The 13,620-nt window shown below is 48.5% G+C and overlaps 1 protein-coding gene across 1 annotated transcript in view; it reads right to left on the bottom strand.

The window, feature by feature from the left end:
- Positions 1–2,817: 2,817 nt before the first annotated feature.
- The window catches only part of C12H16orf82 (chromosome 12 C16orf82 homolog), a 28,694-nt gene continuing 17,891 nt past the window's right edge, over positions 2,818–13,620 (bottom strand). The window contains 1 exon segment of the mRNA XM_053556637.1: positions 2,818–3,473. Coding sequence (XP_053412612.1) covers positions 2,818–3,473 — 656 coding nt within the window.

The raw sequence follows: 13,620 nt of genomic DNA on the forward strand, positions 1-13,620 counted from the left end.
ACTTTGAGATCGCTGTGAGCTGTGATGCTACAGCACTCTACGGAGGGCGACAAAGGGAGACTATGTCTCTAAAAACAAACATATTCCCCCAAAATGATAGTATTAGGAGGAGGGGCATCTGGGAAGTTGTTAGGTCTTGGGAGTGGAGCCCTCACGGGTGGGATTAGTGCCCCATACAAGGCTCCAGAGTCGCCGTGCCCCTCCCATCATGCAAGGCTACAGTGTAGAGATGGCTGTATATGAGGAAGTGGGCCCCTCCACACACCTGATGCGCAGGCACCTTGGTCTTGGTCTTCCCAGCCTCTAGAACTGTGAACCACACTTTCCTGCTGTTCGTAAGCCCCAATGTATGGCATTTTGTTATAACCACCCAAAAGGACTAAGATATTTGGTAGGGGTGGAAGGCCATTCTCTTGTCTGCTCTGGGTCACGGGTGCTCAGGCCCTGCTGAGCAAGTTTGCTTGGAGGAAAGTCAGGGGGGTGTGCTCAGCGCGGTGCTCACAGTGAGGTCAGGGGAGTGTGCTCAGAGCGGTGCTCACACTGAGGTCAGGGGGGTGTGCTCAGAGTGGTGCTCACAGTGAGGTCAGGGGAGTGTTCTCAGGGCAGTGCTCACACTGAGGTCAGGGGAATGTGCTCAGGACAGTGCTCATACTGAGAAGAGACTCACCAGACTAGATGCGTAGTGACCTCGCACCCAGAACCAGTCACTCCCTCTCCAAACCCTCTGCTAAAACCTTGCCTCCTAGCACATGCTATGGCTCCTCTTCTGTTTTATTTTTTGGCTAATAACTTTTTCTCGGTATTAGGAGTAATCATCTTTTCTGAACCTGTGAGTGACACTAGACAGAAATCACTGTGCCCATTTCACAGGTAAGCAAGGAAAGGGAAACCAAAACATTTCTTTAGTTCTTGCTGGGTACTTAGTATGTATATTCATGTTATCTGCGTAACTATCCTGTGTATGAAATTGGGGTTACTGTCCCCATTTTCCAGGTGAGGAAATGAAGGCTCTGGAAGTGTTGAGTACTTTGCCCAGATAGCCAGCTCAGGAGCGGTATAGTGGGAGCCAAACCCTACTCTCTCCACAGACCTTTATGTGTTTGTGCCCTGCCCAAGCACCCGCCCCGAGACCTTGGCAGGATTGCACGCACAGACCTGCACGCCGATGGCCTCTCCAGACACCTTTTATTGTCTTTGGTGCCCCCTCAGCTTTCCTTCTGGTACCTAGTGGATGTCTTTATGGCAGTCTCTGGCCTCTTCCCCTTTGCAGACCCACTCACTCCCTCGAGTCTGGGAGCTCAGTCCTGGGAGGGGCTTTATTGTCCTGAAAAAGGAGGGACAGAGGCTGTGACCCTTCCATCCACCGAGGAACGTTCACGGAATGGTCCAGAGCTTCCCCTGTTGCAGCCATTCCTGGCTGGGGTGCGCTCCATCACCAGTAAGTGCTTATCATGGCATCGTCCTGCCATAGGATCACGTTTCAACCCTCTGAACAAAGGATGCTCCTGTGCCATTCTTGTCTCTCTGCCTCCTCCTATCCACACAGAGACATGAACAGGGCTTCAGGAAGCTTTTGTTCCTGGGAAGGTTCTGGGTGGAAGCTGCCCAGAAACAGTGCTCAAAAAGGAAGTACAAAGCTCCCTTGGGTGATGCTGTTCAGGGGTGAGCTCCCCTGACACAGCCCTCACAGATGCTCCCACCAGGCGCTACTCTCTGTGGGCTGGTGGCATGCACGGCCTCTTCTGGTGGTCCTTCCCTGGGGACAGACATTGTGGGCTGTGCTTCTGCGGGTGCTGGGAGTCACCAAGGTTCTCCCTCTCACAGGTGCTCGCTGTAGACGGTGCATGTTATAAAGTATGGCAGGGAATGGGTTCCCAGCAGACGTGGCTCCCCATTTGTGCTGCTGACTCCAGGTGGTGCTTGATATGGACAATCCCAACCACAGTTTGGTGTTTGTTTCTCCTGAGCTTGTCATGGTTGGTGTTGGTTGTAGATGGGTGGTCATAATTTAGGATGGTTTCATCATGGAAGTTTCTGCCTTGTGATAGTTCTTAATATAGTTGGCATTCGCCACTGATAAACAGCTGCCACCACTGATTGAGTCTGTGGTCCCTCCATGGTGGTGTTCACTCCAGATGTTTTTGTCCTTGATGGGTCTTGTTTTGGTAGCTTATTGCTGAGGCTCACATACTGATTTTATTGCCACTGGCGGTTTTGACACAGGTGGTGCCGACATTGATGACCTTGACACCACTGCTCTTCTTACCAACAACGCTCCTCAGTCTAAGTGGTCTCACCACTGAGGCCGTCTCAGAGTCGATGCTGCTTAGCTGCAATAGCTCTCGCCACATGTGAGCTGCCTGCTGGCAGGTGTTACTGCAGATGGAACTCTCCATTGATGGTTTTTGACACAATCAGTGTGTGCTTTTTAAATGCCTTTGGTACTTGTTTTGGCAAAAAGCACTCTGGGTGAAGTCTGTGGTTGCTGGGCCCTCATGCCTGTAGTTTTGCTAGAAGATCTAGTTGCCAGAGTCTTATCATAGTGGTACCTGGGGAGGCTGCTCGCCCTTGGCCACCTGGATGCTGTTTTTCACTTCGGCCCCCGTCTTCTTCTCCTGAACACTGGTGGTGCTCCTCGGCCCACCTTGCTCACTGCTGTTCAGCCCGATGCTCTGGTGGCTCTTGGGGAGGGTGGAGGACAGGCTGCCAGCAGGAGTGAGCAGCCCGCTACTCACCTGGAAGGTCAGAGCGCTGCTGCCCAGGCTGATGAAGCTGAGGCTGGTGCTGCTGCTGCCGCCCACGTTTGGCAGACGGGGCTCACTTTTTTCCTCCAGTCTGCTTGGGGGTGTGGGGCTGGCTCTTTATGTGGCTGGGGGAGTCTGTGGAGGACAGCTGGCTGGACTGTGTGCTGAGCACCTGGCTGCGGAGCCTCTTATTCAACTGCAAAATTCGATGACTGTGCACCAAGCTGACCTCACTGTTCTCCTCATCCCCTGAGTACCCGCTGTTCAGTAGGCTGGTGTCACTGCATTCTTCCAGGCTGGGGTGCTGTGTTCCCGATGCATGGCTCTCGCTGCTCTGGGTGTTTCCTACGTTACTACAAGAAACTTTCAGGGGGTCCTGAGTCGCTTCTGCATGGTGTGGCCGTGTGTGGGTGTGGAGCACTGAGCTGGGTGACTGTAGGCTTGGCACTTGTTTCTGAGCTTTGAAGGTAGGCAACTCCCCTTTCTCTCCCTTGAGGAAAATGGGGGGCAACTGAATTGGTTTATCCAGGGAGAGGGGGCCCTAGGAGGCCTTTGAATATTGCTTGTGGCCTGTCTGGGGAGGGGTGACTCAATTTATAAGGCTGCCCTTTGAAAACTGGATGTTCTGATTGGCTGGCTCAGTTCCCATGGTGATGGGGCCTATGAGGCGGGGCCGGGGGAGGGAGGGAGAACAATGCTGCCCAGCACTGGTCACATAGGTGGCCTGGCCTGGACAGGGTGGGTCGTGGACAGAGGGAGTAAGAACACCTTTTTGGGAGTCTTTCTGAGGGCCTGTGGCCTGTACTTTTCAGCCCCCAGGTCCCGAGACCTGGGTGTGCACCCACGCCGGGCCCCTTATGAGCTGTTTCTTCAACTCAGGTGCTTCCTTGCTGATGTGGTTGTGAGGATGAAAAAGGAGACTACAGTCAAGAGCTTAACCTCAATTCCCAGCCAGATCTTAAGACCCCGCCTGGTCTGGCCTCCCAGCCTCAATGCGTGCTGTACCTGGCCCCTTCCTCCCCTGGACACAGAGTCAGGCTGGCCACTCTCAGGCTGACCTCTCCCTGCCATACGGTCTTTGATGGGCTGCTCCACCTGGGCGCTTTCTGTGGCCCCCTCATCATCCTTATTCAGCTTCAGGCTGCAGCTTAAATGTCCCCTTCTCAGGGAGCATCCCCTAACCTTCCCCAGGGAGATCCCTCTAGTATTTTTTTTTTGTTGTTGTTGTTTGTTTGTTTTTAGAGACAAAGTCTCACTTTGTCACCCTCGGTAGAGTGTGGTGGCGTCACAGCTTACAGCAACCTCGAGCTCTCAGGCTTAGGTGATTTTCTTGCCTCAGCCTCCCGAGTAGCTGGGACTACAGGCGCCCGCCACAACATTCGGCTATTTTTTTGTTGCAGTTTGGCTGGGGCTGGGTTTGAACCCGCCACCCTCGGCATATGGGGCTGGCGCCCTACTCACTGAGCCATAGGTGCTGCCTCCCTCTAGATTTCTTTATGCCACTTCCTAATTAATGTCTCTTGTGACATTAATGAATTGTGTATTGGTTATTTATTACTAGTTCCCTAAGCCAGAATATAAGCTTGGTGAGGGCAGAGGTTATGATTTCTTTTCTTCTGCTCTGTCCCTGATGCTCCTCACAGGGGCTGACCCTTAATAGAGTTGATTGAATGAATAAATAAGCAACCCTGTGGTGGGCATCGCAACCACAGGGGAACTTTTCAAAATGTTTGGATGCTCATTGGAATCACCTGGGGATGCCTGAGTCCCACCCCAGAGGTTCTCAGGTAATTTGTCTGGGGTGAGGCTTTGGCAACAGAATTTTAAAACACTCTCCAAGAGATACCAATGTGCAGCTACTGTTGAGACCTGTCCTAGGAGCACAGCTGTGCATTTTCATGGGTGATTGTGATGTGCGGCCCTGATGAAGGATACTGCAGGTGGAAATACCCAGCGTATAGGCATTTGACTGATGGACTGAATTACGATTTTATTGACCTGTTAAGAGTTCATGGGTGGGTTTATAGAACTCATTGAAATTGTGTGAAAAATTTGTGAAGAACTACCTATAGGATTTCTTCCCCCTAAGGAAGGAAATAGAGCTTTCATCAAATTCTCAAGGGTATTCGTGATCCCCCAAAGATCAAGGAATATAAAGATTCAATGCAACTCATGCCTTAGTGTTTGGATGACCCTGGTGCTTAGTGTGACACTGATCCGTTTGGAGAGGGCTGGCTCGCTCTGTGTGGGAAGCAGGGTGTGGGGAGGAGGAAGACACACCTCAGAGGGAATGCTGCTCAGCCCCTCCACAGTCATTACTGATTTTCACTGTGATCTTTATTTTAGAAATTCCTCTCCCATTGCCTGGACCACTCAGCTTCCCTTTGCTGTACCAGCACGTCAGGTCTCATCTGTATCTGAGGCTGGCCCCAGAAAGCCCAGAGGAAATGGTCGGGCATCACTGTGGTCTCCTAGGGGTGCCTCATCTGTAAAAGTGGGCGGTGCCTGTTTCTAGGGTGTAGTGAGGGTTACATACAGTCAGACTTGGAATGCAGTAAGCACTCAATAAACACTAAGTGCTTCCCCCAGTGCAAAACTACTAGATGACAGGGCAATGATTTGGGTGCAAAATTTGTGAACCCAGGATGGCAAGGGCTTCTTAGAGAACACTGGGACTCACACTCTGGGGGGCTTGGAGCTGCAGGGCCCAGGGAGGGTAGAACTCCCAGAGCTGGGTGCAGGGTAGTGTTAGCCTTGTCAATTTCAGGCAGGGGCCCAAGTACTGACCAGGATGAGTCTCAGGAGAAGCCCAGAGGGAGCCCACTGCCCCTGCCAGGGAGGGCATCCTCTCTGGCCAGCAGAGGGCGCTGAGCGCAGAACAGCAGCACAGTAACCTCCTAGGAAAGAGTTAATGTCTTAACTCAGCAAGTGGCCCAGGGGAGTTGCTGTAAGTGGAACTTTCAGTTTTAAAGCCAGACAGTTCTGAGCAAACCAGAGTGAGTTGGTCATCCTAGTGGGTGAAGTCATAGGTTCTTAAAATGACCACAGCAAATCAAATTCTTCTGTCAGGCCCACACTTAAAAGTTTGAGAACAGTTCAGTTAGAACAAAGGACCAAAATTCCACTCTCAGATGCCCTAGTGTACCACCCCTTGGGCTTTAAACTACTCTCCGGTCCTTGGTGGTGGATCCTGGGGTGAGGGTGGGGTCTTGGGGTCTCTGTCCCCTTGGGGTCTCTACAGAGACCCCAAGACCCCACCAAAGTCTCCATAGTGCAGACTTTGAGGTCCAATCTAGGCTTTGCTCCCTACTGGCTACGCCACCTGGACAAGTTATCCAAACCCTCTGAGACAGAGGACAGGGGACAGAGACCCCAAGACCCCACCAAAGTCTCCATAGTGCAGACTTTGAGGTCCAATCTAGGCTCTGCTCCCTACTGGCTACGCCACCTGGACAAGTTATCCAAACCCTCTGAGACTTCGTTTCCTCCTCTGTGAAATGGGGCTACTATACGTTAGCTGTTGACATCTTTGGGTTCAAGGAATATGTGTTTTGCTACTGCTGGGTCCTGAGTGCTTAGAAGAGGCTGTAATGTTCCATATAGTTTTGCTGAGTGAATAAAATGTAAACCCCTAGAGTGATGTGCTTTGACACTGACATTTACAAAGTTACACATGGAATGTTCAGTAGGCTTAATTAATATTCTGTTTTGCTATTAAGTGCTGTTATCATAAATGTAAGGGAAACTAGATTTGTTCATTTTGGGAGTGGATTAAAGGAGAAAAATTTGTAAGTGGGATTCTGGTGGTGGGTGGGGTATTGGTGGCAGTAGGACCTTGGGAAAACAGCTCTTGCCTAGTAAGTCCTGAGTTACAGGTGAGGAAACTGAGGCTCAGGGAGAGAAAAGAGATCCCCTCAAGCTGCATGGCTTGTAAGTGGCAGTGTTGGTATTCAAACAGTGTTTAGTGGCTCCCAGTGCAGTCTAACTCTGAGGGTGTAGCTCTGAACTATAGGTCTGCAAATGAAGGACAGGCCGTTTGTGTCATGGGAAGGTGGGGGTGAAAGTGTGTAGGAACTGGATGCCCAGAGAGATGGCACATCAGGAGTGGAATTCAGTAGGCCCTGGGGGGCCTCATGTCCTTCCCACAGGGCACTCTGGACCCAGAAGTCTGCCCCTGGATTTTTGGAGTCTCAGTTTCCATGTTTGTAAAAGTAGGCAATAGTCAACAGCAGTCTCCTCTGGGGGCTTTTGGGGCGTGGGGCTCCCCTGAACTCCTGGAGAAAATATTGCCAAGGCGCAGCTGATGGCCACACAGCCCCCAGACCCACCTTGGCTGCCAGCTCTCAACCCCTCTGGGCTTCTCAGATAGTACAGCCCCCACCGTAGAGAGCCAGGCCTGCGATGGCCCCAAGTTGTGGTTGGTGTGTGCGCAGCTTTTTCATCAGATTATCCCTGCACATTCGCAGAGAGGGGGAATTATTTGCAGAAAATGAGGACATATAACCCCGCTGGAGCCTAGCACCTTTTTTGGGGGCGTTTGGCACCAAGCACTTGGAAACCATCCAGTAAATTGGTTCAGTTTTAATGGTCTAGGACTATAGTTCATCTGTTTAATTCAAATGAGGTGACATAATATCTTTCATTTGGACTTATTACCAAGACAGCGGCAGTTCGGCTCCCAGCATTCTCCGGACAGGACAGTCTGTCATTACTACACATTTTCTCTCTGTGGCCAATTTGAAAGTCCGCTGGCAGGGCAGTGGCCTCAGAAGGGAGGGATTGACAGAGAGTAGGTCACATCGGGTATTAAGGAATGAAAATGAATTCATTCTTTCCTCCGTTGAATAAGCAGCTGTACTTGGGTTTCCGTGATCCATGAAATAGGCTGTCAGGAAAATAGGAAATGGGCTGTATTTGAACTTCACCGGCTGATTCTGCCCCTGTCGCAGTGGGACCACTGCCACCACTCAGGGCAGGGGAGGAGGTGTGTGTGTCTATGGGCAACTGGTATTTATGGGCACCTGCGTGCTGCATGCCTGTCTCCTAATCGTGCTGTGGGGTGGGGATGGGGAGCCACCTTATTGTCCCCATTTTGCAGATGAGGACAACAAGGCTCAGAATGGTCCAGAGACTTGCTCAATATCATTTAGGGGCAGAACCTGGCTTCAGTATGAAGTGTGGAGCATTATAGCTGGGAACTTGGACTTAAGAACCTCAAAGCCTCATTCTTCCTGGTTACAGTGGGCCATCTGTTTAGTCTTAGTTTTCCATGTGCTAGAAATACTGACCTTACCAGGTTGTGGGAGGATTAAATGAACATGCTCCTAGTTAGCTTAGCATAGGGCTCCGTGCAGAGTGATTGCTCACAAGTGTTATTGACTCCATTGTTCATATTTATGTACCCTGTGTTGTATCATTCTTTATTATAAACTTTATTATAAAGCATGAAGCCAGAAGAGTAAGTGGTTTTCCCTAAGGCACAGTGCAAGTGGCTGGGGGGCTAGATCTGTCCCTAGGTGGACCCCAAAGTCTGTGTTCTTTCTGCTACAACACATGCTTTAACATCTGGCCTGGGGAAAGGGTTTTGAGATATTGATTTTGGAATGACCCCTTCCTCTGTCTTTATCTCTCTAGAACATTGGTCACCATCTCTGAATATTTAATCTGTTTTTTTTTTTTTTTGAGACAGAGCCTCAAGCTGTCACTGTGGGTAGAGTACTGTGACATCACAGCTCACAGCAACCTCCAATTCCTGGGCTCAAGCAATTCTTCTGCTTCCGCCTCCCAAGTAGCTGGGACTACAGACGCCCACCACAACGCCTGGCTATTTTTTTTTTGGTGCAGCCATATTGTTGTTTGGTGGGCTCAGGCTGGATTTGAACTCGCCAACTCAGGTACACGTGGTTGGTGCCTTAGCCACTTGAGCCACAGGCGTTGAGCCTAATCTATTATTTTGCTCACTGTCCCCACTTGTAGCATTCGTGGGAGGGAGGGGTTTTCCTCAACATGGTGAGGCATGCTCCAAGTTCAGGGTGGGATCCTGTTAGTGAAAATTTTGATATTTTGTTCATCGTGGATATTTTTACATTAATTTTTATTTGTAAAATGTGGATTAACTTATTGCTAGTTTCTTCGAGTTCTCTGGAATTTTGCCCACAAGGCAAGTGCCTCACTTATCTTACCCTACTCCCAGCCCTGCCTGGATCAAATTATCAATATCTTTTCTAGCCTCAGCTTTAAATCTTAGCCACCAACAACTCCCTTATGGATAGCCACAAATGACTCCCCTATATGGTGTCACACAGTGACATTCAGTAAAGGTTTGTAGAATGAATGATGCCCTGTTATGTATTAAGACTCATTTTGGGGTTTTCCATAGAAAAGACTGTCTCCGAGTGGGTGTTCAGGCCTTCTTATCTCTAAAGGAAGCTGGAACCCCAAACTGAACATTTACCTGGCTCCCTAATTTGGGGGCAGATGAGTAGTTCTGACAGTGGCAAGCTAAAGGATAGGGTGTGTCCCTTCCAAGATCCGATTCTGGAACCAATTAGAATTTGAATCTCTAAAACCGCCTAATGGGAGAATGCAATGCAAGAGACCCACAGCGCTGGGAAATTCTATGCAGAATTTCATTCCATCATTAGCGACTGCAGTACCTTACCCGCTCCTGGATTTTTCTTGCAATTAAAAACCACATTGGGTTGCACTGACAATCGTTAGCGTAATGAGATCTGGCTGTGCAGTGCCATTAACCCCCTCCCCCATGGCAGGCACACCTGGGCTGAGCCAGCTGCATTTCTGCTGTGCTGCCTCTGATGCTCCATTTCAGTGAAATATCAGATCTTGCCTTTACCTTTGGCTTCATTTCCCTCCAAAGCTGAGGTTTCATTGAGATGCGGTCTTATAATTAGGGCGAGAGTGAGAAATAACCTCCTATATAATTTAAAATGGTAAAATTATCAATACCTTTTCTGGCCTCAGCTTTAAATCTTAGCCACCAACGACTCCCCTATTAACGGGCCTAATTAAATCCATTTTTCAGGACGTCTTTGGCAAATTCCATTTTAGCAAAACTGTAGGAAGTTCAATTTGATTTGTCTTTGCTCCCTAGAGCTCTTTTGTAAAACTGCGGATGGGGCGGATGCTCATCTCTCATGCCTTATGTTTGTTAACTCAGCCAACAAATATTTACTGAGCACCTACTATGTGCACTGGCATGAAACTAGGGAGGAGGATGGAGAAGTGAAAAGACACCAAAGTTCCTATCCTTACGGCCAGAGGGGACTGAAGGTCGTTCATTCATTCATTCATTCAACAAACATGTACTGAGTCTGCCAATGGGGGGAGCCACTGTGTTAGGCCTGGTGTTATGGTAATGAACGACCCTCCCCTCAAGGTCACCATCCCAAGGTTACCACTTCCTGGAGATGGTACAGACCATTTGTTAATATTTAGTGTGATAAAACCTCTGAGGGAATTAAGCAGAGGAGATTGGAAACCCAGAGGAAAGCTTGTAGCTCACCCAGAGAAGCTGGGGTCAGAGAAGGTTCCCTGAGGTTGACTTGAGGGGACAGGAGGGGCATGTGTTGCAGGAATGGGGATGGATGGGAAGCTGGGAACTATGCAGAACTCTGAGCCATTCAGTTGGGTTAGGGCAGTGCTCTCAGCTCTGGCTGCACTTCAGAATCATCTAGGGGCTTGAAAAAATATATATGCCTGTACCTCATCTCTGACCGTGGAAATCATAATTTGGGGGATCAGGATTAAGGTACTGTTTTTTTTTTTTTTTGGTTTGTTTGTTTTTGCAGAGTTAGAGTCTCACTTTATCGCCTTCAGTAGAGTGCCATGGCGTCACACAGCTCACAGCAACCTCCCATCCTGGGCTTAGTCGATTCTCTTGCCTCAGCCTCCCAAGTAGCCAGGCACCCACCACAACGCCCATCTATTTTTTTGTTGCAGTTTGGCCAGGGCTGGGTTTGAACCTGCCACCCTTGGTATATGGGGCCGGCGCCCTACCCACTGAGCCACAGGCGCCACCCAAGATACTGGTATTTTTTTAATGCTCCTTAGATAATGCTCATGTTCAGCCAGCATTGAGAGCTATTGGGCTAAAGCACTGCAAATTGATGGGAGGAGAGGCTGGGGAGGTAGGTTAGGACTAGTTTGGGAAGGGTCCGGGAAGGCTGTTAAGGGATTCGAACCTTATCTGAGAGTAGTGGGATCATTGAAGGGTTGTGGTGTGTGTGAGGCCAAGAGATGGACAAAAAGTCCAAAGCCCTGACTTAGCTTTTCTTATTGTCTTATGCTTCATTCTTGCTGAACTCCAGGGTATAATGGGATCCTGTGTGACCACTGATGAGATGCAGTGAATTGAATCTCTGGAGTCAGAACCAACTTGGGTTCAGATTTCTGCTCAGTCTCTTCTAGCTGTGAATCTTGAGCAAAATTTCACCTCAGGGGGTAGATGAACCTATATTCAAGGACTTTTTAGGAAGAAGTAAGTTTGGTACATTGTTGTACCTATGTTCTTATTACTCAAATATGTATACTTATTACTTTAATATGATAATAATGACACATGCTTATGCAGCAAAGTTACAGCAAAGAGCTCTAAGAATGTGCCATAGGGGGATTTGACATAGTCAGGAGATCAAAGAAAGCTTCCTTTGACTTTTGAGCTAAGATTGCAGAGCAAAAAGGAATTAGGTAGGTGAAAGTAAATGTAACAGCAGTCTAGGAAGAAGGGACAGCATGTGCAAAGGCCCCGTGGTGGGAGGAGGCATAACCCACTCCAGTAATTTAGTAATTGAGTCAAGGGAAGTTGGTTGCAAAAGAAAAAGTGAGGAGAAGAATAGAGGAGCTGTCTTTGGGGGCCAGTCCATGAAAGACCTTGATCTCTGTCATAAAAGCAATGGGAAGTCAGAATTTTAGTAGAGGGATAACTTGGGCAGTTTGTGGCTTTTGTTGCTGGATGGAGGAGGGACTTTAAGAGTCAGCACAGGTTAGGGCCTGGGGAACTTCATTCAGGGAAGGAATAAAATAGGTTGGGATAGGGTGCTAGAGATGTAGCAAAAGTGAAAAGAATGGACCTGAGAGATGTTAAGGACATAAAATACATAGGAATTGGTAAGGAATTGGCTATAGGGAGTGGGAGAGGTTAAGCACAAGAGCCTCATTTCTGGTGTGGCAATCAGCCACATGTAGTTGCCCACCTAAGGGTCATTTGTCCTTTTTCCTTTGATGACAAACCCCAAGTTTGGAGGGTCAATGAGTGAAGACTGGGTTTCTTGTCCAGGCCCAGGTCATGGACAGATCCGGCCAGTGGGTAAGAAGCTATGAGTATTCATGAGTTCACTCTGGAGATTTATAATGAAGGGAGATGAGGGGTGAGGTCCAAGTCTTGAATAACTTTAATATTTCATGGGCAGTCACTGGAGAATAATCCTACGGAAGGAACATAGAGAAGAAGCCAGAAAAGCAGGTGGAGAACGATGCAAATTTGTGCCATCACAGCTCAGGGAAGAAAGAGTTTTAGAAGAGGGGGAGTGTGCAATCATGTTGAATATTGCTGAAAAGTCAGGCAAGGGAAAGATAAAAGGAAATGTTTCCCTATCATGTTCCTGATGAAGAATTTTCAGAGTAAATGTTTGTGTTAGAGTCAGCAAGTTGGTAGTACAGCCTCTGGTAGCAGATGACTATCGCTGTGTAATTAAGAAAGAATTCCACAATGAAGTATCTTAAGACTACTAAACTTTGTTCTTATGAGGCTGTACTTTGGTTTTTTTCTTCCTGCTAATCTGGACTAGGTTTGGCTAATCTTGGCTGGTCTCATTCATGGTCAGCTGATAGACTGGCCAGAGCCTAGCTGGTCTAGGATGGCCTCAGCTGGGATGGTTCATCTGTTTTCCATGTGGTCTCTTCTTCTCCAGCAGTTTAGCCCAGTGGTACAGGATCCAGGAGGAGGGAACAGAAGATACGAAGACTTTGCAGTGAGAAGAAGCTCGTATGCTTGAGGACGAGGTGGGAGGCCGGTGTGGTTGAAATAAGTATGCACGGGGAAGGGTAGTAGCAGCTCAGAGAGGTAGCGAGTTGCGGGGGGAGGGGGGATATCGTGAGTGCCTTGTAGACCACGGTAAGGATTTTCGCTTTTACTTTTATTATTACGTGACTTATTTTCTGGTGTGTTATCCTGGATGACTCCATGAAAGAAGTTTTGCATTTCATTTGGCCCTGCTCGTGTGGACTTCCCCCCTCTTTTTTCTATGCTGATATTTCCTCTATTTTAGCCCCACTGAGTGGTGCAAGACAGGTCAGCATCCCTGGCTCAGAAATCACTAAAACTTGCTCCTAAAGTCTCATCCTCTAGGACCAAAGGACATGGTCTACAGGCCAAATCTGGTCCTCTGCCTGTTTCTGTCAGTAATGTTTTATTAGAAGACAGGCATACTCATTATTTTTACCTCTTGTCTATGGTCAGTTTTCTGCTACAATGGCAGAATTGAGTAGTTGTGATGGAGACTGTATAGCTCACCACAAATCCTTAAATATTTATTTCTGGTTCTTTAGAGATAAATGTAAACTTTCTAGAGATTTAAGAAGCAATACATTCACTACTATTTTGCTTGTAAGGGTGGGCATGTTCAGGTCTGTGGAACTGCCCATGGCAGAGGAGTTACAGGTACATCTGCTCTCGTTTCTAGCATCTTGTACCACTCATCCCTGCTCCCTTGGGCTGACCTGTGACCCTATTCCAGAAAATGGTGGCAGTCCGATTTCTTAGTCTGCTCTGGCTGCTAAAATAAAATGCCACAGGGTAGGTGGCTTGACCGACAGACATTTGTCTCTCCCAGTTTTGCAGGATAAGAGGCCCAGGATC

Source organism: Nycticebus coucang, chromosome 12 (genome assembly GCF_027406575.1).
Source record: "Nycticebus coucang isolate mNycCou1 chromosome 12, mNycCou1.pri, whole genome shotgun sequence".
Taxonomy (NCBI): domain Eukaryota; kingdom Metazoa; phylum Chordata; class Mammalia; order Primates; family Lorisidae; genus Nycticebus; species Nycticebus coucang.